This window comes from Oncorhynchus kisutch, linkage group LG23, assembly GCF_002021735.2.
Source record: "Oncorhynchus kisutch isolate 150728-3 linkage group LG23, Okis_V2, whole genome shotgun sequence".
Lineage (NCBI taxonomy): Eukaryota > Metazoa > Chordata > Actinopteri > Salmoniformes > Salmonidae > Oncorhynchus > Oncorhynchus kisutch.
The window spans coordinates 35,200,001-35,223,206 of NC_034196.2; the positions used below are offsets into that span (position 1 = coordinate 35,200,001).

A 23,206-nucleotide genomic window follows, 5' to 3' on the forward strand; every position below is an offset into this window, starting at 1 on the left:
CATGGCAGGTTATTAAAAACAATTACAATATAGACAATAGCAACATAGAACAAGCAAGACATAGCATACAGACAGAGCAACATAGGACAAGCAAGACGTAGCATACAGACAGAGCAGCATAAAACAAAAAGCAGCAAGACAAAATTCATAAAAGCAACAAAGTGTTTCCACACCTCACAAGCTACAGACAACAGACAACATGGAGTGGCAACACACAGCTAGATTGACCAAATCTGATTGACCTTTAGCCATGTCTTCAAGCATTTTGTGAAAGTGTGATATGTGGTGCAGTTATGTGTGTCTGATGGCAGTGTATTCCAGACATGGGAAGCTCTCACAGAGAATGCAGATTTACTAAAGGTGCTTTTCCTTAGGGGAACTATACAGTCACCTCTCATGGCAGACCTTGTGGATCTGCTGCCATATGTCTGGGTTTTCTGTTTAACAAAAATATTGAGTGGAGGGGGAGCCAGGCCATTGAGGATCTTGAATACAAGACATGTGTCGGTGTATTGCACAAGATTTTCCCAACTCAAGAGCTCATGCTTTCTAAGGATGTGACAATGATGATGGCTATTGGGCTTCCTATCAAGCACTTTGAGAGCCTGTTTGTAGACAGACTGAATAGGTTTTAATGTTGTACAGCAAGCTTGGGCCCAACTAGTCAAGCAGTATGTTAAGTGGGGGAGTATCATAGATTTGAAGTACAGTTTTGCTACCTCTGTAGTCAAACAATTTCGTATAAATCGGAAATTAGCTAGGTTGAATTTGGTTATTTGAATTACCTTTTTCACATGCTTTTTAAAAGAGAGGTTGGAATCAAGTATGATGCCAAGGTACTTAAAATCGGATACCACCTGGAGCTTCTCCCCTGACACATAGACATCTGGCTCAGTAGCATCTGTTGCCCTCTTTGTGAAGAACATGCAAACAGTTTTTTTCACATTGAGATGCAAACACGAGTCACTGAGCCACTTTGTAACCTGGACCATTACAGTAGTGAGTTCTTGTGCAGCTTGTTGTTTGCTCTTTGCATGCACATATATCACTGTATCATCTGCATACATTTGAACTTCAGACCCAGTACAGACAGAAGGCAGATCATTAATGTACAGGCTGAACAGGAGGGGCCCCAGTATTAACCCTTGGGGCACGCCCACATCATAGCTACGAGTGGGCGACAGCTCATTGCTCACTCTGACACACTGAGTTCTGCCTTCAAGGTATGATTTCATCCATCACAATTTTGTGATGAGAATCTCATGGTTAACAGTATCAAAAGCCTTCCTTAGGTCCAGAAACACAGCCCCAACAGCACCCCCTTTGTCCATCTTGGACTTCACATTTTCCAGAAGAAAGCAGTTGGCCGTTTCTGTGGAGTGTTTCGCTCTGAAGCCAAACTGCATGGAGTGTAATGTGAAGGGGCTGTTGTTGAGGTGGGCAATCAGTTGTTCTGCTACACACTTTTCAACAACCTTCGACACCACAGGTAATATACTAATGGGCCTGTAGTTACTCACGTTAGCAGGGTCTCCTGATTTAAAGATGGCCGTTATTATGGCCGACTTCCATACCCTTGGAAACACACCGAGACCAATAGATGTGTTGGTGACCTTAGTAATGGGGCCAATGAGTGACTCTTTGTAGTTTTTAAGAAAGGTAGAGTCCATCCCAAACACATCTTTGGCTTTAGAGTTCTTTAGTGAGCTAATCACCTTGTTCACCTTTGACTCAGAAACCTCCCTTATGATGAAGACAGGTTGAGTGTCATTCACTAGCACTGAGCCCAAGAAACAAGTGGAGGGGTTCTGTGTCAGTACCCTGACAGAGTCAATAAAGTAGGAATTGAAGGCTATTGCTATTTCGACTGCATCCTGTGTTAGATTGTTATTCACCATGATTTCTAGTCTTTTTGCAGTGTTACTATGGTCTTTCCCTGTTAACTTTTTTAGATTCTCCCATATCAATTTAGAATTTCCCTTTGCTTCACCAATTATGTTAATAAAAAAGTTTTGATGATCAGTTCGATGGGGGAATACTTTGCAATTGATCAATAAGTGACTCATTATTGTCAACTTTGTCACCCACCAGGAGATGGACCAGATGCTGCTGACGTTTGGTGACATCCCTCACCACGGGCCAGTGCTGCTGGCCTGGGTCCTGCTGAGACACACCCTGAGCCCAGATGAGTCCAGCCCTGTCATCAGACGCATCGGGAACACCTCCCTACAACTGGGGGTGTTTCAGTACCTCACCACCATGCTGCAGGGTCTGGGAGGCACTGGGAATAATGTAAGAACACACACATTATAATAAAGATACACACACAACAAAACGCTCACCTAGCACAGGACAGCACACACAAACACATTTTACATACGCATACAGCACAACACGCACAACCTGCAAGAATTATTCACACGTTTCAGAAATATTCTGCTTTCATTTTTTTGTATTTATTGAACATTTATTTAACTAGGTTAAGTCAGTTAAGAAAATTCTTATTTTCAATGATGGCCTAGGAACAGTTGGTTTAACTGCCTTGTTCAGAGGCAAAATAACAGATTTTTACCTTGTCAGCTCGGGGATTCAATCCAGCAACCTTTCGGTTACTGGCCCAATGTTCTAACCACACCTGCCGTTATTTTTCCTCCTCCCACAGTGCACAGCCAGTACAGCCAGGATGTGTATCTACGGCCTCCTCTCCTTTGTCATTACCTCCTTTGAAGAGGAGACGCTGGGCAGCCAACAGGTACCAGGCCTTGCTATCGCACATTGAGGCTCAGACAAGTAACGATAATGTTGAGTTGTAGCACAGACTGTTCAGTGATATCACAGATTCATGACTTAAGAATTCTGCATAGTTTCACATTCCTAATGATGCTGATAAATAATATCACAGATTAATGATTGAATGGTCCCCCCCCCCCATAGCATCTAATAAATGCAGCGTGTGAAGTCCTCTCTGCGCCCAGTCTGGCTGAGCTCTTCTGGGAAACGGTGAGGAGAAATTAATTAAACTGATTCTGATTCGTCAAGGATGTGAAATCACTCCAAGAATATGTCTCTAGCTAAATTTCCTAATATATGGCTTTATGAATGCTTTTCCCAGAAGCCCACTATGGGATTGGGAATGATCCTGGATAGCGCAATGGGAATGTTCCCACACAAGACTGGTATGCTGTTGCAGCTCCTTACTGCACTCCTGTCAGATAAGTCCACTGCAAAGAAGGTATTGATTACACACACCGTTCTGCTGGTCTGTGGTTCCACTTGATTCATGTGTCTGTGGTTCCACTTGATTCATGTGTCTGTGTGTTAGGTGTACATTTTCCTGGACAAGATGTCGTTCTACACCGAGGTCTACAAAACAAAGCCCAATGACGTCATCTCTAGAGACGACGAGACACTGTGGAGGAGACAAGCACCAAAACTCCTCTACCCTCTCGGTGTGTTTAGGCTGCTTGTTAGAATAAACAGACTAATGTGTGCACATTAGTTTTTTTGTGATGTTATAGTCTTTAAGTAATTGTCTTTCATTACATTTCTTCAAATATTTCTGATTGAAATCTCTCCCTCTGTCCGTCAGGCCTGGGCCAGACTAACCTGCGGATGCCTCAGGGTGTGCTTGGTCAGGTGGCTGTGGGGGAGCAGGGCTACGTGGTGCGCTGGGACTACTCCTACAGTGCCTGGATCCTGTTCACCTGTGAGATAGAGATGCTGCTCCACGTTGTCTCTACTGCAGGTAACTAGATAAATACAGGCACATTTACAGACCCACACATATACTTACACAGGTCAAGTCATACTATATACCCAAATGCATCCTCAAACATACAGTACACACACACCCAAATAATTTCTCTATCAGCAGAGATCCTTCAATACAAGAGTTTTTATTTCAGTGTATGTGAATATATGTGTGTGTGATTCTCTCCCTGGTCCAGATGTGATCTTGCACTGTGAGCGTGTGAAGCCCATCCTGGACCTGGTCCATAAGATGATCAGCACAGACTGGACTGTGTCTGACTGTCTGCTGCCCCTCACCTCACGCATCTACATGTTACTGCAGAGGTGAGATGCAACACACACATCTCTTTATCACTCTGTCATGGACAGTAATCATATATTTCACATGGAATAATGATAAGCCTGTTTGGGCTCCCTTCAAAGTTGATTTGTAAGTATTTTGTATTTGTTGGTACTTTGTATTCATGGATTATTTGAGAATATTGCGGTGTCTTTGAGTTAGGTTGACGTCAGTCATCAACCCTCCAGTGGATGTGATAGCGTCCTGTGCGAACTGCCTCATCGTCCTGGCTGCTAGGATGCCTGGCAAGGTGGGTTACAGATGGTCTGGTAGAGCAGGTTTTCCCAAACGCAGTCCTGAGGCTTCCCCTGGGTGCACGTTTTGGTTTCTGCCCTAGAACGACACAGCTGATTTTAAATAATCAAAGCTTGATGGTGAGTTGGTTATTTGAGTCCGTTGTGTAGGGGGGCCCAGGACCGAGTTTTGGAAACCCTGCTCTACGCGGCTCTGAGGGGCCTCATAGCCTCCAACAGACTTAAAGGACGTATGCAGTCAAAAACATGATTTCCTGTGTTTTATATATATTTCTCATGTCATTACTTACATGTAAGCATAAATAAGACCTTATAGATGCCAAGTCTTGGTCATGATATGGTTTCAGTTTTGAAAATGATAAGGCCTTTTTTTATTGTAAGAGCTGTTTGAAAAGACCACCTGAAATGTCATCCTGTTTTGGTGGGATGGAGTTTTGGCCTGCCTGGTGATATCGCTAGGTGGTACATTTTGTTAATAGACCAATAGGAAAGAGTTCCAAACCTCTCTGCCAATAAAAGCTGTTTTCAGTTATCCCCTCCTAACCACTCCTAGATAATAAAATACAATTATTGCTTGAGAAATTGCTCTTTGATAAGAAGCTATTTTTGATAATTTCATTGAAAACAATCACAGGTACTTAATTGTTAACACGAAATTATTTGATATTGAGATAAAAATGGACCTTTACTATTCCTTAATGTGTGTGTATTGTTATGCCCCCTCTACTTTCTGAGTAGGTTTGGTCCAGCTTGCACCACACTGGTTTTCTGCCCTTCGCCTCCTCCCCTCTGACCAATATGGCACAGTCCATCAGGTAGGTTGTGTCACACCATATCATATTCACGGGGGGGGGGGGTCTTTGAGGGGTCTTGTTTCGTCATAGTTAATATTATGTATTTGTATATATCCAGTGCTGAGGGGATGAAGGCAGGTAACTACGGCAACCTGCTGGTCCTGATTGAGCAGCCCAGAGGGGAGTACGCTGTGACCATCGCCTTCCTGCGCCTCGTCACCACCCTGGTCAAGGTATCTCGCTCTCTCTATTAACAGTCTAGTAATGGTTCATCAACCCCCCAAAAAATAGCTTTTACATGAGGCATTATATAGCAGTTTTAAGTAAATCTGTTTTTAAAGGGGGAAAATAAAATAAGCATACAGACAAGACAAAAACAGACAAAACATTATCATAACACTTCTCCACTCCTCAATCTCCACAAAGGTCTTGTGTTTAGGGGCTAGGAGTTTATTTGGCATTGAGCGGCTGGCTGACTATCAGTAGTTGTAATGACTGTGTGTCCCTCCTGTCCTCAGGGCCAGCTGGGCAGCACCCAGGACAAGGGCCTCATCCCCTGTGTGCTGCTGGTGCTGAAGGAGATGCTGCCCACCTACCACAAGTGGCGCTACAACACCCACGGAGTCAGAGAGAGGATCGGTGAGTACCTTCACAAGTCTATGGTGGTCAACTACATCAGTGATATCCCTTTTAGAATATGTGCAGTGTCTGTCTGAAATTGGACTCTCTGTTCCTGTTTTATAGTGCAATACTTTTGACCAGGGCCCACAGTTGAGGGTGGCCTTAGCCGTATTGAAAGGGCTGGCTGTAAAACTACTGTCAGATTGAAAAACATTCTACATCCTCTAGGTTGTCTGATCCTGGAGTTGGTCCATGCCATCCTGAACCTCAGTCCAGAGGGAGAGGCTAGTGGCAGGTAGGGCTGCTGTGCATATCAAAACAACATTCCTTATTCTACCTAAACAGACATTACATCACTAAGAAACTAAATGCTTCTTGTCCGTCTGAATTGCTGGTTATTGAATTTGGGACTGAGTAAAACGCACATCTGAATAGTGCGTTACAGACTGACAGGGCTCTGTAGACCCAGATGGAGCCTAACCCCATAGTATTACTATCAAACAGAAAAGGATTGGTGTCATATTTTAACCTTTCTCTATCTCTCCCCCAGCACGCCAACCCTCCAGTCTCTGTGTATCTACAGTCTGGCTAACACCGAGGCTGGCCAGGCGGTGGTTAATATCATGGGGGTGGGAGTGGACACCATAGATGTGGTCCTGGCTGCTCAGCCCAGCAGGTAACGTGTCACTCTACACCTTGGCGTTTCTACAGCTGACCACTCTGCTACACCAGTGGTCTTTGTATCATAGTGTCTCAGGAGGGGGAGACCGGTTCAGAACATAGAAAAGCAGTGGATATAGAGTTGCCACTGCTTTCTTTTTTTTTAAGAGTGGGGCTAGTCCCACTCAAGTATTTTTTTATTGGAGAGGACAGAAGTACAGAGGAAAGATGGAGCGTTTTCTGAAATGCAGTGGGACGGATTGAAATCCACGCTGCAGTGGTAATATGTGCTTCGGAGGCAGCAGCTTAGACCGCTTGACTACCCTAGACCACTTACAATGAATTCTGTTTATATAACTGAATAAGTACATTGGCCCCATTGTATATTCTATTGTTTGTGAATTGGAAACTGATTTCCATGTTAATTTAAACTTTTCTGTGTCTCCCTCTAGTGGTGGCTCGGAGGGCCCAGGTCAGATCCTTATCCAGACGGTCAAGCTGGCCTTCTCCGTCACCAACAACGTGATCCGCCTCAAGCCACCGTCGAGTGCTGTTTCGCCCCTGGAGCAGGCACTGACGCAGCACGGTGGCCACGGCAGCAACCTAATTGCCGTGCTTGCCAAGTACATCTACCACAAACACGACCCGGCCCTACCGCGCCTCGCCATCCAGCTGCTCAAGAGGCTCGCCACGGTAACTCAACACACATTGCACATATGAATCCTACAGATGAAGAACCATATATGTGACAATTTTTCCATTTTAAGATAATCACTTATTTTATATTATTAATTGTGTGTACCACATTAGGTGTTTTATGGTTGACAAATAATTTACCACACCCATATCTTCCAACAACAATTTATAGTTTTTTTGTTATTTCAAAAAATACTTTTTTTATTGCCGTTTTAATTTTAAGAATGTGGAAGAACAGTATATCTCCAGTGATGATTTCAGTTTGTGGAAGAACAGTATATGTGACATTTTACATGACTTGTAAGATGTCCTTTTTTAACACCTGATATGATGTTTAAAGTAATTTCAAGTACAGATGCCCTTCATGTAAATAACTTAAATGCAATATGTAGTTAATTCATTTGTATGGAGGTTCATTTAAAGGTTGTCTATCAACTTTAGCACTGATGACTTTTCTTAAAAGTTGAGTCATGAAATCTTAGTCTCATTTAAAATGAAGCCCTCAATGTGAACATACCATAGAACTACAAAACACTCACAATCTATACACAGAATGAGTTTGTATTGCACCATTGTGTAACACAGCACTTTTAGAGTTAACGTTAATGTACGTATCATTACTGTCAAAGTTAAACTATGCAAGTGTTCAATATAGCTATTATAATAATAGGCGTTTTGTCTTATTTCTAACCTGTTCTAAGCCGGAGAGAATCAACGCTTGTTGTTTCTCGTATGGGGCAGTGTAGAAACTGTTGAACAGATGCAGCTTGCGCTCATCAGTCAACTTTCCACAATCCTTTCTGCACGTCGTGGAACACGCTCTTCCCTGCAGGATACAGTGTAACTAGCTACTGTAGCCATGTCGAATCATCCGGTGGATGGAGAAAAAGTAGCTAGCTATGTTTCTTCTATAATCTAGCAATAACATTTGTAACGATAATGTATGAGTTATTAGCCAACGAACTTTAGCTAATATGTTTTCTCTATAGTTACAAATTAGACAACCCACAACATACATGTTAGTTACTGTACTCTATAGCTAGCTAGCTTGATTGTTTGATATACGGTTCTTCCACATACCTCTTTTGGACAGCTTTACCCAGTTTTTTTTCCTGACCCTTACTATTTGTATAGGGTTTTCCTGACCCTTACGATTTGTATAGGGTTTTCCTGACCCTTACTATTTGTACAGGGTTTTCCTGACCCTTACGATTTGTATAGGGTTTTCCTGACCCTTACGATTTGTATAGGGTTTTCTTGACCCTTACGATTTGTATAGGGTTTTCTTGACCCTTACGATTTGTATAGGGTTTTCCTGACCCTTACGATTTGTATAGGTTTTCCTGACCCTTACGATTTGTATAGGGTTTTCCTGACCCTTACGATTTGTATAGGGTTTTCCTGACCCTTACTATTTGTATAGGGTTTTCCTGACCCTTACGATTTGTATAGGGTTTTCTTGGCCCTTACGATTTGTATAGGGTTTTCTTGGCCCTTACGATTTGTATAGGGTTTTCTTGGCCCTTACGATTTGTACAGGGTTTTCCCGCATCCCGTAAGATCTTCCTTTGCCTGTCTTTCCATTCTTTTAGTTTTGTTTTACGTTTCTTTCCCACATTTCAGCGATTTTCATCAGCAACAGAAAGGTTGTGCGCTTGTCCGTCCATTCTGAGTGGTGCACATAAACGGTTATTCCACCAGAGCCTATCTTTACATTTAAGATGATTGTTAATTAGCGTGTGGAAAGCTTGTGAAACCGGTTCACTATAGAAAAAGGGTGTCCAATAATGATTGTTCATGTATATCTCTTTTTTTTGTAAATGTCACATATATGGTTCTTTGTCTGAAGGATTCATATGATGATCAGGGCAATCAACTAAGGTAGTGAAAATCCCAACTTAGTTCTAGCAGCATCATAAGTTACACTTGCCACATTCTCTGTTGGCTAGTGTTTGGAGGTTAGGGAGCAAAAACATGAATCAATCAAATGTATTGAGCCTTTTATACATCACCAGTTGTTACAGGGCTTAAAAGTAGAGAGCAAGAGAACGCAGTGAGACACTGTTGAAGTAGATGTTCCCATTTCTGTTGACAAGACTACAGTACTAGTTTCTCAAGATCTTGTGTAATATTTACGTAACCTTCTGGTTTCCAGGTGGCTCCCATGTCGGTGTACGCCTGCCTGGGCGGTGACGCGGCTGCCATCAGGGATGCCTTTCTGACTCGGCTACAGAGCAGGACGGAGGACATGAGGATCAAGGTGATGATCCTGGAGTTCCTCACCGTGGCCGTGGAGACCCAGCCGGGCCTCATCGAGCTCTTCCTCAACCTGGAGGTCAAGGACGGCGCAGAGGGGTCAAAGGTAAGAGCTGGGCAAAGCAGGCAGTCTAAGCGTAGGACAGGAACATGTTAGGACTTAGACTTGTGTGCTGATGTTTAATACGTATAGTTAAGTTTTCTTTTTGCGTTTCTGAATCTTTATACCAGACTCAGTTCAGTAATTTAATAGACAAGTCTTTCTTCCCTTCTCTCTCTCCCTCCCAGGAGTTTCTGCTGGGTGAGTGGAGCTGTCTGCAGGTTGTGTTGGACCTGATTGACTCCAGGCAGCAGGGGAAGTATTGGTGTCCCCCCCTGCTGCACCGCGCCGCCCTGGCCTTCCTCCACGCCCTGTGGCAGGACCGACGGGATAGCGCAATCTCTGTCCTACGCACCAAGTGAGTGAGCTGACACTGCCTGGGCACACTTAACACAGCCAGAGATACACGGTTGAACATGCATGTACACACACACCAACATGAGAGATAATGCCGTAAAATAGTTTTTGTGTTTCAAGTGATTTCATGTAACGCCTCATGGCACAACGTCTCTCCCCCTTGTTACCTACTTTTGGTGTGCATGTATTGACATGTGTAACTGACAGATGCACACACATGACATGTTTTTGTTTTTATATGTATGTAAATTATGTCTCATGTCCTTTTACATTATCGGTGTTGGCTGATGGGCATCCTAATAAATGTATGTATTAAATCTATGACGTTTCCTCCCACAGAGAGAGGTTTTGGGAAAACCTGACCACGCCTTTGTTTGGAACCCTTCCCGCCCCCTCAGACATCACTGAGCCTTGTGTTCTGGAGACCTGTGCCTTCGTCATGAAAATCATCGGCCTTGAGATCTACTATGTAGTCAGGTAACTAGGCTACATGTTTCTATAGCTACATACAGAAATTCAAGCCAGTATATTTGGTGGATTGAGTTGTTACTGGTATCAATGTCTTTATCTACTGAACTGCATATGATATGTGTCAAGCTGTCTGCATTACGTATTATTCTGTGTGTAAATCCGGGACACTCCATTTAATTGTTATGTATTAATTTGTGGATGTCCATCATCCATTTTGCATGACATATTACAAATTACAATTCGTATACTGTGTTGCGAATTTGCTAAACTTACAATTTGTTGCTAATGTTGGCTAGGTGGCTAACATGAGCTAGCTGGCTAACGTTAGCTAGGTTAGAGGTTAAGGTTAGGGCTTTATTTTTATTTAACCATTTATTTAAGTAGGAAAGTCAGTTAAGAACAAATTCTTATTTTCAATGACCGGCCAAACCCTAAACCCCAAACCCGGCCAAACCCTAACCCGGACGACGCTGGGCCAATTGTGCCTCGCCCTATGGGACTCCCAATAACGTCCGGTTGTGATATAGCCAGGATTCGAACCAGGGTGTCTGTAGTGACGCCTCTAGCACTGAGATGCAGTGCCTTCGACCACTGCGCCACTCGGAAGCCAACTGGAGAATATATTGGGTTAATGTTTGGCGTTAGGTTAAAGGGTTAGGGGAAGGGTTAGCCAACATGCTAAGTAGTTGCAAAGTAGCTAAAAAAAGTATTTGAGAAGTTGTTAATTAGCTAAAATGCTGAAGTTGTCCGTGATGAGATTCTGGGACACAACCTTTTGGGTTGCTAGACATTGGCGTTATTTGCCACCCCGACCAACCACCCTCCTTTCGGGTTTTGTCTTATGTATCCATGACAAACGTAACATATAATACTAATTTGAGTGTCCCTTATTTCCATTTATTATGTTATGTCTAGTCTGAGACCAGGCTGGTGCGAAATGCTAAACAAATTCCTGTGACAATAAATTAATAAAATATACATTGAGATATGAGATTGACTTGAGTTGAAATGTTTTAAATGTAATTGATAGATCAGACACGATTCCCTATTCTACCTGACAGACATTCATATCTGTTCCACACAGTATACTTCTATCTGAATGGCCCTCTCTTTTCCCCAGTGGCTCTCTGGAGCGTTCTCTGAAGGATGCACTGCAGAAGTTCTCCAGCGGGCGGCGCTACGAGTACTGGTCCCAGTATGTTATGTCCCTGGTGGTCCACGTGGCAGAGACGGAGGAGGAAGAGGGCGTGCACTCGTTCTCTGAGACCCAGATGGTCATCTCAGCCTGGCGGATGCTGCTCATCCTCTCCACCAGTCATGTATGTCACACACCACTCCATTCACCACTGTGGCGTTTTTAAAAATTCACTAGAATTCTGTCAAAACATGGCATAGGAATTCCATGATGAATACATGCATAAGCGATAAACAATACCCCATAAATATATGGGAGGTAAAAAGAAAGATACATGCCGATCAGTGTGGTTGGTTGATTCATTGATGTGTTCTGATGGTTACAGTCGGATGTGATGCAGTTAAAGGAGGACTCTGCCAGACTTAAGCTCTTCATGGACGTGCTGGATGGGACCAAAGCTGCTGTGAGTTAGTCACCATGACAACTGCTCTCATCTCTTTCATCTCTGTCCTCTTCTCACTCATTAGCTATCACCTCCCCCCTCTCTCTCTAGTTGCTTGTGCCCATGTCTGTGCCCTGTCTACGTCTGGGATCCATGATGGCTACTCTTCTGCTGATCCTGCTTAAACAGTGGAGAAGGTTTGTGTGTGTGCCCACATGCGTGAATTGATGTACATTGTGTCCACACATGTTGAAATATCAGGATAATGAAAATCATCTCAAAGCTGTTCTAATTCAGTGAGGTAGTACATTGGTTGTTAATAATCAAATTCTTTCTGCACGTCTTAGCACTAACACCTTTGTTGTCTGTCCTGTTCACCCCTGCAGTGTGGTGGCCACGGCCCCTGACGTACTGGCCCCCCTTTCTCTGATCCTGGAGAGTGTCCTGCAGGCCGACCAGCAGCTGATGGAGAGTACCAAGGCCAAGGTGTTCTCTGCCCTCATCTCTGCACTTCAGATACAGGGACTCAACGGTGAGGGGGACTAATCGCTGTGTATGCAACTCAATATTAGGAAGATGTTCTTAATGTTTTGTACACTCATTGTACATGACTTGTCGAGTACTCTAACAGTATTGCTCATTACATTGATCAGGTGGGGAGATCTCCCAACTGCCCCAGCTGCTGCTGTGTGTGTGTGAGACTGTGCAGGACGAGGCGCTGGCACTGATTGACAGCACTCGTCACGCGGCTCAGGTGAGGGACGTCCCAGATGACAAAGACAGCATGGAGACTGACGCCGTCCGCAGCTTCCAGAAGGACCAGAGAGACGGGGTGAGTCACACAGCGCCGGCAATTTAGAATGAGATGAACTTTATTATTCACGTAATGTGGACATTTCTCTTCAGCTTAACCGCATAAAAACAGACCTTAAGCAACACTAGAATAATTGTACTCTTCTAAACACACACAGTGCATAACTGTTGCTCCAAGTGTTTTGAAAAAGGGCACATCCAACCAAATAGTAAGCTGCAATGAATTACCTCTGCATGTGCTGAATAAATTCTAATCTTTGATCACGGTCAGGGCAGGTCAGCATGTCTGTTGTGGATCATCTCTAGCTTTGGTTTATGTAAAGCAAGAGTGGAATCAGAAGTTTTGATTTAAAGAGATTTGCATGATTTCTTGGTAATTCATTGAGTGATGAGGCGATTCATATTCACACCCCTCTTTCGCTCTCCCTCTTCATCTCTCTGTCTCAGGTGTGTGTGCTGGCCTTACACCTGGCCAAGGAGCTGTGTCGTGCCGACGAGGACGGGGAACACTGGGTTCTAGTGATGAGGAAGATTCCTGCTCTCCACTCTATTCTCAGCGCTCTAGAACTCAGCCTGCGCTCCAAACAGAACCTCTACTTCACCGAGGCTGCCCTGCACCTGCTGCTCACGCTAGCCCGCACACCACAGGTCCACACACACACTACTACATTGCCAAATCATTTACTAAGACCGATATATTAGACATGATTTATAATGCATAAACCAAAATAAACTAAATGCTTTATCAACCACATTAGTAATAAAGGATATTTCATCCCTCCTGTCCTCCAGGGTGCAGCAGCAGTAGCCGGGGCCGGCGTCATCCAGAGTATCTGTCTCCCTCTGCTCAGTGTCTACGAAGTGCCCTCTAACGGAGCCTCACAGGTAACACACAAGCACAACATTGTACGCCCCAAAGGGCACCCTATTCCCTGAAAAGTACACTACGTTTGACCAGGGCTTATATGTCTGGTCGAAAGTAGGGCACCACATAGAGTATAGGGTGCCATTTGGAACGCATGCTAAACCGATCATTAATTGACACTGCATTGAAGAATTGTTGTAGTGTTATTTTAACATTAGGCGCTCGTGCTCTCTGTGGTATTATAACGTTAGTTTCTCTTCCTGGTCAGGGTTTCTCCCGTAAGTCCCAGGATGCTCCCTGCTGGCCGGGGGTGTACCGCCTCTCTATGTCCCTCATGGAGATCTTGCTCAAGACGCTGCGCTACAACTTCATCAACGAGGCCCTCGACTTTGTCGGAGTGCACCAGGAACGCATACTGCAGGTGTGTGTGTGTTCCTGTCTTGTGAATTGTCATCTGTGTGTACACCATCTCTTCTTTTCTGTATATGGATCCTAAAGCCTCTTTCTCTGTTTCTGTCAGTGCCTGAATGCGGTGCGGACGGTCCAGAGTCTGGTGTGTCTGGATGAGGCTGACCACACAGTGGGCTTCCTGCTGCAGCTGTCCAGCTTCTGTAAGGAGTGGCAGTTCCATCTGCCCCATCTGCTCCGAGATGTACAGGTCAGTCAGCACTGAGCATCACCAAATGTACACTTCAACTCTAATAATGAATGAAATGCCCTGTTTATTGTGATTGTTTTATTTTTCCCCAAAGTATATATTTTTGGCTTACAGCAATAAAAACTCAGGTTTTTACTTTTTGTCAACCTGCAGATCAATCTGTGTTACCTGTGCCAGACGTGCACCTACCTCCTCCATAGCAGGAACATGCTTCATCACTACCTCCAGGTCAGACAGACATTACCATGTTGTTACTGGGATTATAAAGTCAAATTTGTTATAACAGGTTGAATTAATGTCTAGACAACTCTCATTATTTCCATTTATTTTACCGGACGTCTTGTCATTGTCCCCCAGGCTAAGAATGGGGAGGCGCTGCCCTCCGGCCCCCGTGCCCAGAGAGATCCTCAGACGCCCTCCAAAGCTGCAGCCGAAGGAGGGGGCGGGGAGAGGGAGGAGGCGGAGCAGAAGGCCCTGCTGGCAGTGCAATGCAGCCTGCTGAAGATCCTCAGTAAGACTCTGGCCACGCTGCAGCACTTCACCCCTGACTGCTGTCAGATAATGCTGGACCAGGTGAGAATAACACTGTCTCTAAAAACTCTATCTGCACTGTTTGAACCGTGACTCGTATCATACCCACGACTCCATTAGCTCAATCTTCTAACAACTTACCAAACACTCACATCCTGCACCATCAGCTTCTACATAAAGAATGTGTTTGAACTGCCTTTTAGAGTTGAAATGTGTTAGCATATATTCACTGACTGAGATTGTGTGTGACAGTGTATGGACCTGGCAGAGTACAGGACCTTGTTTGTGCTGAGCTTCACCACCTCGGCCTTTGACGCTGACGTGGCACCCTCTTTTGGAACCCTACTGGCAACCATCAACGTGGCCCTAAGCATGCTGGGAGAGGTGGTTCCCCCCCCCAATAATTTCAAATCATGATGACATTGAAATTATTTTATTTCTTGCAAATGAGGAAATATATATTGTACTGTACATTTGACTTTCTGTGTTCTGTCCATATTCAGGTAGAGAAGAAGGAGCCAGCCTCTCTGAGTGTGGCCTCCCTGGCCTCGTCAGAGGAAACCCAAGCCCTCAAGTAAGGAGACAGAGAGAAAGTTGTTCTCACTGGTGGTAATATTGGTCATTTCTAACTGGTATGTGTGACTGTCCTTCCAGGTCTCTGCTGATGTTCACCATGGAGAACTGTTTCTACGTGCTCATCTCCCAGGCCGTCCGCTGTCTGAAGGACCCCAGCATCGCCCCCAGAGACAAACAGAGACTCAAACAGGAGCTTGGCTCTGAACTGGTAAGTCATTCTCTTCATTCAAACTCAAAGCATCATTAAAGTACCACCAGACTAGTTCTTTGCCATTCCACTCTAGTCCCATCTGTTCTCATCAGCTCAGTGTCTTGTTTCTAGTAGCCTGCAATTAATAATAATTTTAAAAAAAAGCTATTTTAATATTATGTGATGCCTGTCTCCCCTCCAGAGCACCCTCCTCTCCAGCCTGTCCCGTCACTTCCGCCGTGGTGCCCCCTCGTCCCCGGCCAGCAGCCTGCTGCCATCTCCCCAGCCCCCAGGCGCTAAGGCCAGCCACGAGGGTCAGGAGCCTTTCATCCAGCTGGTGCAGGCCTTCGTACGCCACATACAGAGGTAGACCCACCACGTGGAGTGTACGACTAAGGCCAGGAGGTTTTCCTGTTAAGAAGTTATGGGCCTGCAAAACTCTAGTAACACATGGCTATCGTATTCTCCTCACACGGCACCGTAACCATTCTCTTCTGAATTATACTTTTCACGGTGCAACGGTGTCGGTTCATTCTTTTCAGCTGAAGTGATATGTCAAGCCAGTCACCTTTCGAATCTGCTGTACAAAGTCCTGACGTGCCAGATTCTAACAATTGGGCTTTGGGTGTTCAGAAAATGCTCCCATACACATGGGTCATATCTCCAATTTGTCGTGCTTATAGCCTACTATACCTCAGTGGGAATGTCAAAACAGAGGATACAGCTGCTTACAAGGGCTAGCTAAAAAAAAGTCCATTGAGAGACTGTAGACATTTACCTCTAAAGGAATCAGTAGTAACAGATCTTGGTGCTATTGAACATCTGTCTGGTTGACAGTGTCCAGTCTTTCCCCCGGCCTAGTTTTATAGGTCATTTCTGACAAGACCTTTTGGTATCGAAAAATCAAACCCGTATATCAAATTGTGACGCCAGATTTAATCAATTTATACATTTGTAATGAGCTGCCTAGTTACTTTATCTGCTGTTTTCTATATCATTTAGACTTTTCTAACGCTTGGACTGAGGGATGTTTTCTCCTTTTAAAAATGTTGCTTGGATTTTTGACTTTTCATTTGTGCATCACGTACTGCTACATTAAAACATGTTTGCTAATAAAATACCTAGTAGAACATGATATTTTGATTGTGTCTTCATGTATAGTTAATGTTTTGAGGACATTACACTCTGAAGCCCAGGACAATATACAAACAAGAACCCACAATTGACAGGGAAAGACATCCATTGTATAAAAAGGATATTACAATCTTAAGAAATTACATTTACAAGAGGGATAGAATGTTACATTTCCTTTTACAACTTTTGTACCGAACATAGGCAAGTGTGCAAGTACAGTCCTATTTGCATAGCTCAGGGTAAGGTTACTCAACAAGCAGACAGTATTAGAGCAGGGGCACATCTCAATAGTGAGATGTAAAGTGCCTACCTGTCCCTTTTCCTTAATTTGAACAGATTAGGGGAAAACCAGTAATGCTTTTGCTAAACTGTATAACATATCAGTGCAGACAAAGGAAAGGTGACGAGAGGAAGGCACCGTAGACTGTTATTGGATCGGCGGCTCTAGTAGCTGCAGTGGGATGAGGAGTCACTGTTCCTCTCCTCTGGGGATTCAGTGTATCTGCTGGCAGGGCTGAGGACACTCACTCCCTTGGAGGATCCTGAAGGACCGATGGTCACTGACCATTGACCGGGACCTCCTGTAGAGGCAAGGATAGGTCAGTTAACCAACCATACACATGCAACATGCAACATCCTAACAATAGCTGATCAATGTCTCTTTTCATTATGATCCATGCAGAGAGCTTTCAAATTGAGGTCTGAAAATCCAGTGGAATGCCCTTATAATTCCAACTGATCAATATTTTTGTGGTAAATCTTAGACAACAGAACATGCAATATATGAATCCAAAAGACCAACCAGAGAAACAACCGAGCCAGCATGGGCCTGAGAATGACCAGCATGCATTGGGTCCGGTGCTTCTTTTCATGCAACACTAAGGCTGCACACGGAGATTGCAGCAATGTCGGCTCAAGCATCATTATTCATTTTAATAGTGAAGTACAGTGCAAGCAAACCAAGTCATAAAAGCTATGGAACAAATCAAGTCACAGAACAAACCAAGTCATGCATCAGAACACTCAAACTCTGTCCCCTTACACACTTACCTTCCTCTGGTCCTCCAGACAGGCCTTTCAGCCCAAAGACGGTATAATAATTTGTCTGAGATTTGCCCACATTTTTAGACAGAGTGAGAAGAAAGACCGATAAGAGATGGCACATTAGAGAGAAAAGGCTAAGGAGTTGGTCTGACAGACAATACTGGTTGGTGTCTGTCTAAACTGATTCTTTGACTCACCTCTAGATTCCCTCTGGCCTTCTTCAGCACTCCATGGGTTAACGACACTGGTTTGAAAGAATAACAAATCATGTCAATTCAAATGTTTGGATCTGCTTGCTGTTTGGGGTTTTAGGCATAGCACTGATAAACTTATGTAAGAAGGGCTTTATAAATTAATTTGATCAATCAAATGCATTAATTATTCTCAGAATAGGATCTGAATAAGTTACTGAACTAAAATAAACACTACATGTAAAGTGTTGGTCCCATGTTTCATGAGCTGAAATAAAAGATCCTAGACATTTTCCATATGCACAAAAAGCTTATTCACATCCCTGTTAGTGAGCATTTCTCATTTGCTAAGATATTCCATCCACCTGACAGGTGTGGCATATTAAACAGTATGATCATTACACAGGTGCACCTTGTGCTGGGGACCATAAGGCCACTAAAATGTGCATTTGTGTCACACAATTGTCTCAAGTTGAGGGAGTGTACAATTGGCATGCTGACTGCAGGAATGTCCACCAGAGCTGTTGCCAGAGAACTGAATGTTAATTTATCCACCATAAGCCACCTCCAACGTCATTTTAGAGAATTTGGCAGTACGTCCAACCGGCCTCACTACCGCAGACCACGTGTAACCACACCAGCCCAGGACCTCCACATCCGGCTTCTTCACCTGCGGGATAGTGTGAGACCAGTCACCTGGATAGCTGACGAAACTGGGTTTGCACAACCGAACCGCTTCTCAGGGAAGCTCATCTGTGTGCTTGTCGTCCTCACCAGAGTCCTAACCAACTTCAGTGGGCAAATGCTCACCTTTGATGGCCACTGGCATGCAGGAGAAGTGTGCTTTTCATTGATGAATCCTGGTTTCAACTACTGGGCAGATGGCATGTGTGGGCGAGCGGTTTGCTGATGTGAACGTTGTGAACAGAATGCCCCATGGTGGCGGTGGGGTTATGGTAAGGGCAGGCATAAGCTACAGACAACAAACACAATTGCATTTCAATGCAGAGATACCGTGATGAGATCGTGAGGCCCATTGTCGTGCCATTCATCCGCCGTCAGCACCTCATGTTTCAGCATGATAATGCACGGCACCATGTCGTAAGGATCTGTACACAATTCCTGGAAGCTAAAAATGTCCCAGTTCTTCCATGGTCTGCATATTCACCAGACATGTCACCACTGAGCATGTTTGGGATGCTCTCAATTGACGTGTAAGACAGCGTTTTCCAGTTCCAGCCAATATCCAGCAACTTCGCACAGCCATTGAAGAGGAGTGGGACAACATTCCACGGGCCACAATGAACAGCCTGATTAACTTTATGCAAAGGAGATGTGTCTCACTGAATGAGGCAAATGGTGGTCATACCAGATACTGACTGGTTTTCTGATCCACACCCCTACTTTTCTTTCCCTTTTAAAGGTATCTGACCCACAGATGCACATCTGTATTCCCAGTCATGTGAATCCATAGATGAGGGCCTTTAATACATTTATTTCAATTGACCGATTTCCTTATATGAACTAACTCAGTCAAATCTTTGAAATTGTTTATATTTGCTTAAGTATAATATGAAAGTGTTGCATTGATTCTCAAGCATGTGAGGTGAAGTGAGTTCTTACGCTGGTCAATAATGACCCTCTCCATGCCCTCTTTGAGCTGGTTGGTGGTCCGCAGCCGTTTGACTGCACCGCTCAGCATCCGCTCCTGCTGGGACAGACGGCTCTTCAGACTAGCTATCTCATTCTTCAACAGCTCATCCTGGGAGAGGGAAGGGTGGAGGGAGGAATAATTGTTACTTCATGACTGAGTCACCCACAACATTTACACTGGTCTTATCAGTACCCCCAATTAGTATGGAGTATGACGTCAATCAGTCAAACGTAAACACGACTGAGACACCCTGGAGACACAGTTAGCAAAAGTGTAGCGCCAGCAAACATTATGCATTCAGTCTCCTTGACTGATAAGGTGTCTCCACTAATGTTTACTTTTTAACCTTTGACATCTCCCCCTTTCCACACATATTGTCCAATGTATTCCAATTACATGTTTGTGTATAGACTTTGTGTGGATAGTATTAATATATCTATTTATAATTTGTGGGAAAAATGTGTGTACTTATGTAGAGTCTTGTTTGTGTGCACAGAAGACAGTTGCGAGGATGTGTGTATAACTGGTGTGTGTGTGTGTGTGAGAGAGTGAGTGAGCAAGTGTGTGTGTGTGCGCGCAAGTGTGTGTACCTGCTGGCTGCTGGTTGCGGTCACAGTGCCAGAGGGCAGGGATACCCTCCAGACCAGTTTGAGCAGCTGGCCAGCCTCCTCCAGGACCTGCTGCATAGTGTTCACACTGCTGGACAGAGCCTTCAGGTGACCCTGCTCCACCACCTGGACAATAACACAGAACACTGGCTCAACATTCGAACACTCATAATGAATTATTACAGCAATTTATTTAATGAATGATTTTCAAAACTACATGCACATTATAAATACTAAAGGTAGTTGGCTGGACTTCACCTGAGCAGGAAACAGGAAAGTCTGACATGTATTAAACAAGGGAATGTGCTCATAAGAGACTGTTGTATTTACCCTGTTGTCAGTCCCCTGCTGGCTGAGTGTGCAGACACACTCCTGCAGGTGTGTGTCCATGGTGCGGGTGAGCCTCCTTCCCTCGGAGATCTGCTTCCGCAGGGCATTGTGGTCCTCGATAAGACCCAGGATGTGGCGCCCTTGGCGGTTGGCCCACAGGCGGTGGCCGGGCACCAAGCGGGATGGAGGGGGAGCCGAGCCAGAGATACTGTCCCCAGAACTGTTACTACACTGTGACACAGCGTCCATCTCCGACTGGGCTTGACGCTTCAGATCTGGCAGAGAGAACACACAAATAAATATACATACAGTGGGGCAAAAAGGTATTTAGTCAGCCACCAATTGTGCAAGTTCTCCCACTTAAAAAGATGAGGCCTGTAATTTTCATCATAGGTACACTTCAACTATGACAGACAAAATGAGATTTTTTTTCTCTCCAGAAAATCACATTGTAGGATTTTTTAATGAATTTATTCACTGATCTGTGTAAAGGAGAGAATGAATTGGGCCATGTATCGTGAGATTTTGAGTGAAAACCTTCCATCAGCAAGGGCATTGAAGATGAAACGTGGCTGGGTCTTTCAGCATGACAACGACCCGAAACACACAGCCAGGGCAACTAAGGAATGGCTCCGTAAGAAGCATCTCAAGGTCCTGGAGTGGCCTAGCCAGTCTCCAGACCTGAACCCAATAGAAAATCTTTGGAGGGAGCTGAAAGTCCATATTGCCCAGCAACAGCCCCGAAACCTGAAGGATCTGGAGAAGGTCTGTATGGAGAAGTGGGCCAAAATCCCTGCTGCAGTGTGTGCAAACCTGGTCAAGAACTACAGGAAACGTATGATCTCTGTAATTGCAAACGAAGGTTTCTATACCAAATATAAAGTTCTGCTTTTCTGATGTATCAAATACTTATGTCATGCAATAAAATGCAAATTAATTACTTAAAAATCATACAATGTGATTTTCTGGATTTTTGTTTTAGATTCCGTCTCTCACAGTTGAAGTGTACCTATAATAAAAATTACAGACCTCTACATGCTTTAAGTAGGAAAACTTGCAAAATCGGCAGTGTATCAAATACTTGTTCTCCCCACTGTGTATATATATATACACCGTTAACAACTGACACAGACGTACATTGATGTCGTACACAGTTACTCACCTCTAACTTATTGACATACAAATGTGACATTTGTTGTGGTGAACCTACAGGCCAGTAACATACAGTACATTGTGGATTGGGTGTGCTGTGGGTTCTCACCGTGAGAGGAGTGGCGGGGAGGATCACAGCCTTCACAACCAGGAGACCTGCCTGTAACCTCTGGAACACACAACATAGGACAAATGTTTATGCCACGGGACTTTATGGTTGAATATGGGTGTGCATTCTTTCAGTGAGAGAGCGAGTACATATATATCCTACCTGACGTGGGTAGTACATGATAGTGTGTATGGATTTCTACCTCTATGTTACATACACTACATGACCAAAAGTATGTGGGAACCTGCCCGTCGAACATCTCCTTCCAAAATCATTGGCATTAATATGGACCTGGTCCCCCCTATGCTGCTATAACAGCCTCCACTCTTCTGGGAAGGCTTTCCACTAGATGTTGGAACAATGCTACTGGGACATTAGTGAGGTCAGGCACTGATGTTGAATGATTAGGCCTGGCTCGCAGTTGTTGTTCCAATTCATCCCATAGGTGTTTGATGGGGTTGAGGTCAGGGCTGTGTGCAGGCCAGTCAAGTTCTTCCACACCGATTGCGACAAACCATTTCTGTACGGACCTCGCTTTGTACACGGGGGCATTGTCCTGTTGAAACAAGAAAGGGCCTTCCCCAAACTGTTGCCACAAAGTTGGAAGCACCGAATCATCTAGAATGTCATTAAGATTTCCCTTCACTGGAACTAAGGGGCCCGAACCATTAAAAACAGCTCAACCATTATTCCTCCCACCAATCTTTACAGTTGGCACTATGCATTGGTGCAGGTAGCATTCTCCTGGCGTACGCCAAACCCAGATTCGTCCGTCGGACTGCCAGATGGCGATTCATCACTCCAGAGAACGTGTTTCCACTGCTCCAGAGTCCAATGGCGGCGAGCTTTACACCACTCCAGCCGACACTTGGCATTGAGCATGGTGATCTTTGGCTTGTATGATTTTGGAGTCACAAGAATATAATAATTAAGGATATAATTATCCTTAATCATGGTAGCAGTGTAATATTCTTATTTACAATACAAGTGAATTCAAAATGACACAATACATAATTTATCATTCATTTCTCTGACAAAACATTTATATTGGGCACATCTACAAAAAGTGCTGTTCTTTCTTCAAGAGTTCCCTTGATATGGATAAAAAAATACCCTCAAATTAAAGCTGACAGTCTGCACTTTAACCTCAGTCATTGTTTCATTTCAAATCCAAAGTGCTGAGTACAGAGCCAAAACAACAAAAATGATGTCACTGTCCCAATACTTCTGGAGCTCACTGTACCTGAAGTAGCCAGTAGATAGTTGATATTGATGGTATCTGGGCGGTTGGGACCTCTGAGCAGCTGTTCCTCCAGTTTCTGCCTCAGGGACGTGTTGGTCTGGATGCTCCTCTCCAGCTGCAGCCTCAGGTGGCGGATCTCTGACAACAGCTCCCCCAGGTCCACTTGGTCCGACCCAGACCCTGAACCAGACTGTTGGGCTGTACCACTGGACTCTAGAGAGGGAATGTCAGA

The 23,206-nt window shown here is 44.3% G+C and overlaps 2 protein-coding genes across 7 annotated transcripts in view; one reads left to right on the forward strand and one right to left on the reverse strand.

Annotated features, from left to right (window-relative positions):
• nup188 (nucleoporin 188) overlaps window positions 1-16,644 on the forward strand; it is a 23,422-nt gene extending 6,778 nt beyond the window's left edge. The window contains exons 11-42 of the mRNA XM_020457585.2: window positions 2,092-2,292; window positions 2,663-2,752; window positions 2,935-3,000; window positions 3,113-3,232; window positions 3,323-3,449; window positions 3,590-3,745; window positions 3,948-4,074; window positions 4,253-4,340; window positions 5,083-5,159; window positions 5,257-5,371; window positions 5,657-5,777; window positions 5,988-6,054; window positions 6,310-6,435; window positions 6,872-7,112; window positions 9,271-9,477; window positions 9,660-9,829; window positions 10,168-10,305; window positions 11,420-11,618; window positions 11,820-11,897; window positions 11,988-12,073; window positions 12,263-12,408; window positions 12,530-12,708; window positions 13,137-13,337; window positions 13,482-13,574; window positions 13,823-13,975; window positions 14,075-14,212; window positions 14,366-14,440; window positions 14,570-14,785; window positions 14,996-15,127; window positions 15,247-15,317; window positions 15,398-15,527; window positions 15,712-16,644. Of these exons, the coding sequence (XP_020313174.1) occupies window positions 2,092-2,292; window positions 2,663-2,752; window positions 2,935-3,000; window positions 3,113-3,232; window positions 3,323-3,449; window positions 3,590-3,745; window positions 3,948-4,074; window positions 4,253-4,340; window positions 5,083-5,159; window positions 5,257-5,371; window positions 5,657-5,777; window positions 5,988-6,054; window positions 6,310-6,435; window positions 6,872-7,112; window positions 9,271-9,477; window positions 9,660-9,829; window positions 10,168-10,305; window positions 11,420-11,618; window positions 11,820-11,897; window positions 11,988-12,073; window positions 12,263-12,408; window positions 12,530-12,708; window positions 13,137-13,337; window positions 13,482-13,574; window positions 13,823-13,975; window positions 14,075-14,212; window positions 14,366-14,440; window positions 14,570-14,785; window positions 14,996-15,127; window positions 15,247-15,317; window positions 15,398-15,527; window positions 15,712-15,879 (4,302 nt within the window). The 3' untranslated portion in view covers window positions 15,880-16,644. The remainder of the gene's footprint in view (window positions 1-2,091; window positions 2,293-2,662; window positions 2,753-2,934; window positions 3,001-3,112; window positions 3,233-3,322; window positions 3,450-3,589; window positions 3,746-3,947; window positions 4,075-4,252; window positions 4,341-5,082; window positions 5,160-5,256; window positions 5,372-5,656; window positions 5,778-5,987; window positions 6,055-6,309; window positions 6,436-6,871; window positions 7,113-9,270; window positions 9,478-9,659; window positions 9,830-10,167; window positions 10,306-11,419; window positions 11,619-11,819; window positions 11,898-11,987; window positions 12,074-12,262; window positions 12,409-12,529; window positions 12,709-13,136; window positions 13,338-13,481; window positions 13,575-13,822; window positions 13,976-14,074; window positions 14,213-14,365; window positions 14,441-14,569; window positions 14,786-14,995; window positions 15,128-15,246; window positions 15,318-15,397; window positions 15,528-15,711) is intronic.
• cdk5rap2 (CDK5 regulatory subunit associated protein 2) overlaps window positions 15,161-23,206 on the reverse strand; it is a 68,286-nt gene continuing 60,240 nt past the window's right edge. For 4 of the 6 annotated variants that reach the window (XM_031802840.1, XM_020457583.2, XM_020457582.2 and 1 more), the window contains 8 exons: window positions 22,975-23,187; window positions 21,732-21,791; window positions 20,471-20,745; window positions 20,123-20,266; window positions 19,502-19,640; window positions 17,885-17,931; window positions 17,694-17,748; window positions 15,161-17,224 (listed from right to left, as the gene is read on the reverse strand). In XM_031802840.1, coding sequence (XP_031658700.1) covers window positions 17,088-17,224; window positions 17,694-17,748; window positions 17,885-17,931; window positions 19,502-19,640; window positions 20,123-20,266; window positions 20,471-20,745; window positions 21,732-21,791; window positions 22,975-23,187 — 1,070 coding nt within the window. In that variant the 3' untranslated portion in view covers window positions 15,161-17,087. The remainder of the gene's footprint in view (window positions 17,225-17,693; window positions 17,749-17,884; window positions 17,932-19,501; window positions 19,641-20,122; window positions 20,267-20,470; window positions 20,746-21,731; window positions 21,792-22,974; window positions 23,188-23,206) is intronic. The other 2 variants (XM_020457584.2, XM_031802842.1) reach the window with 2 other exon arrangements.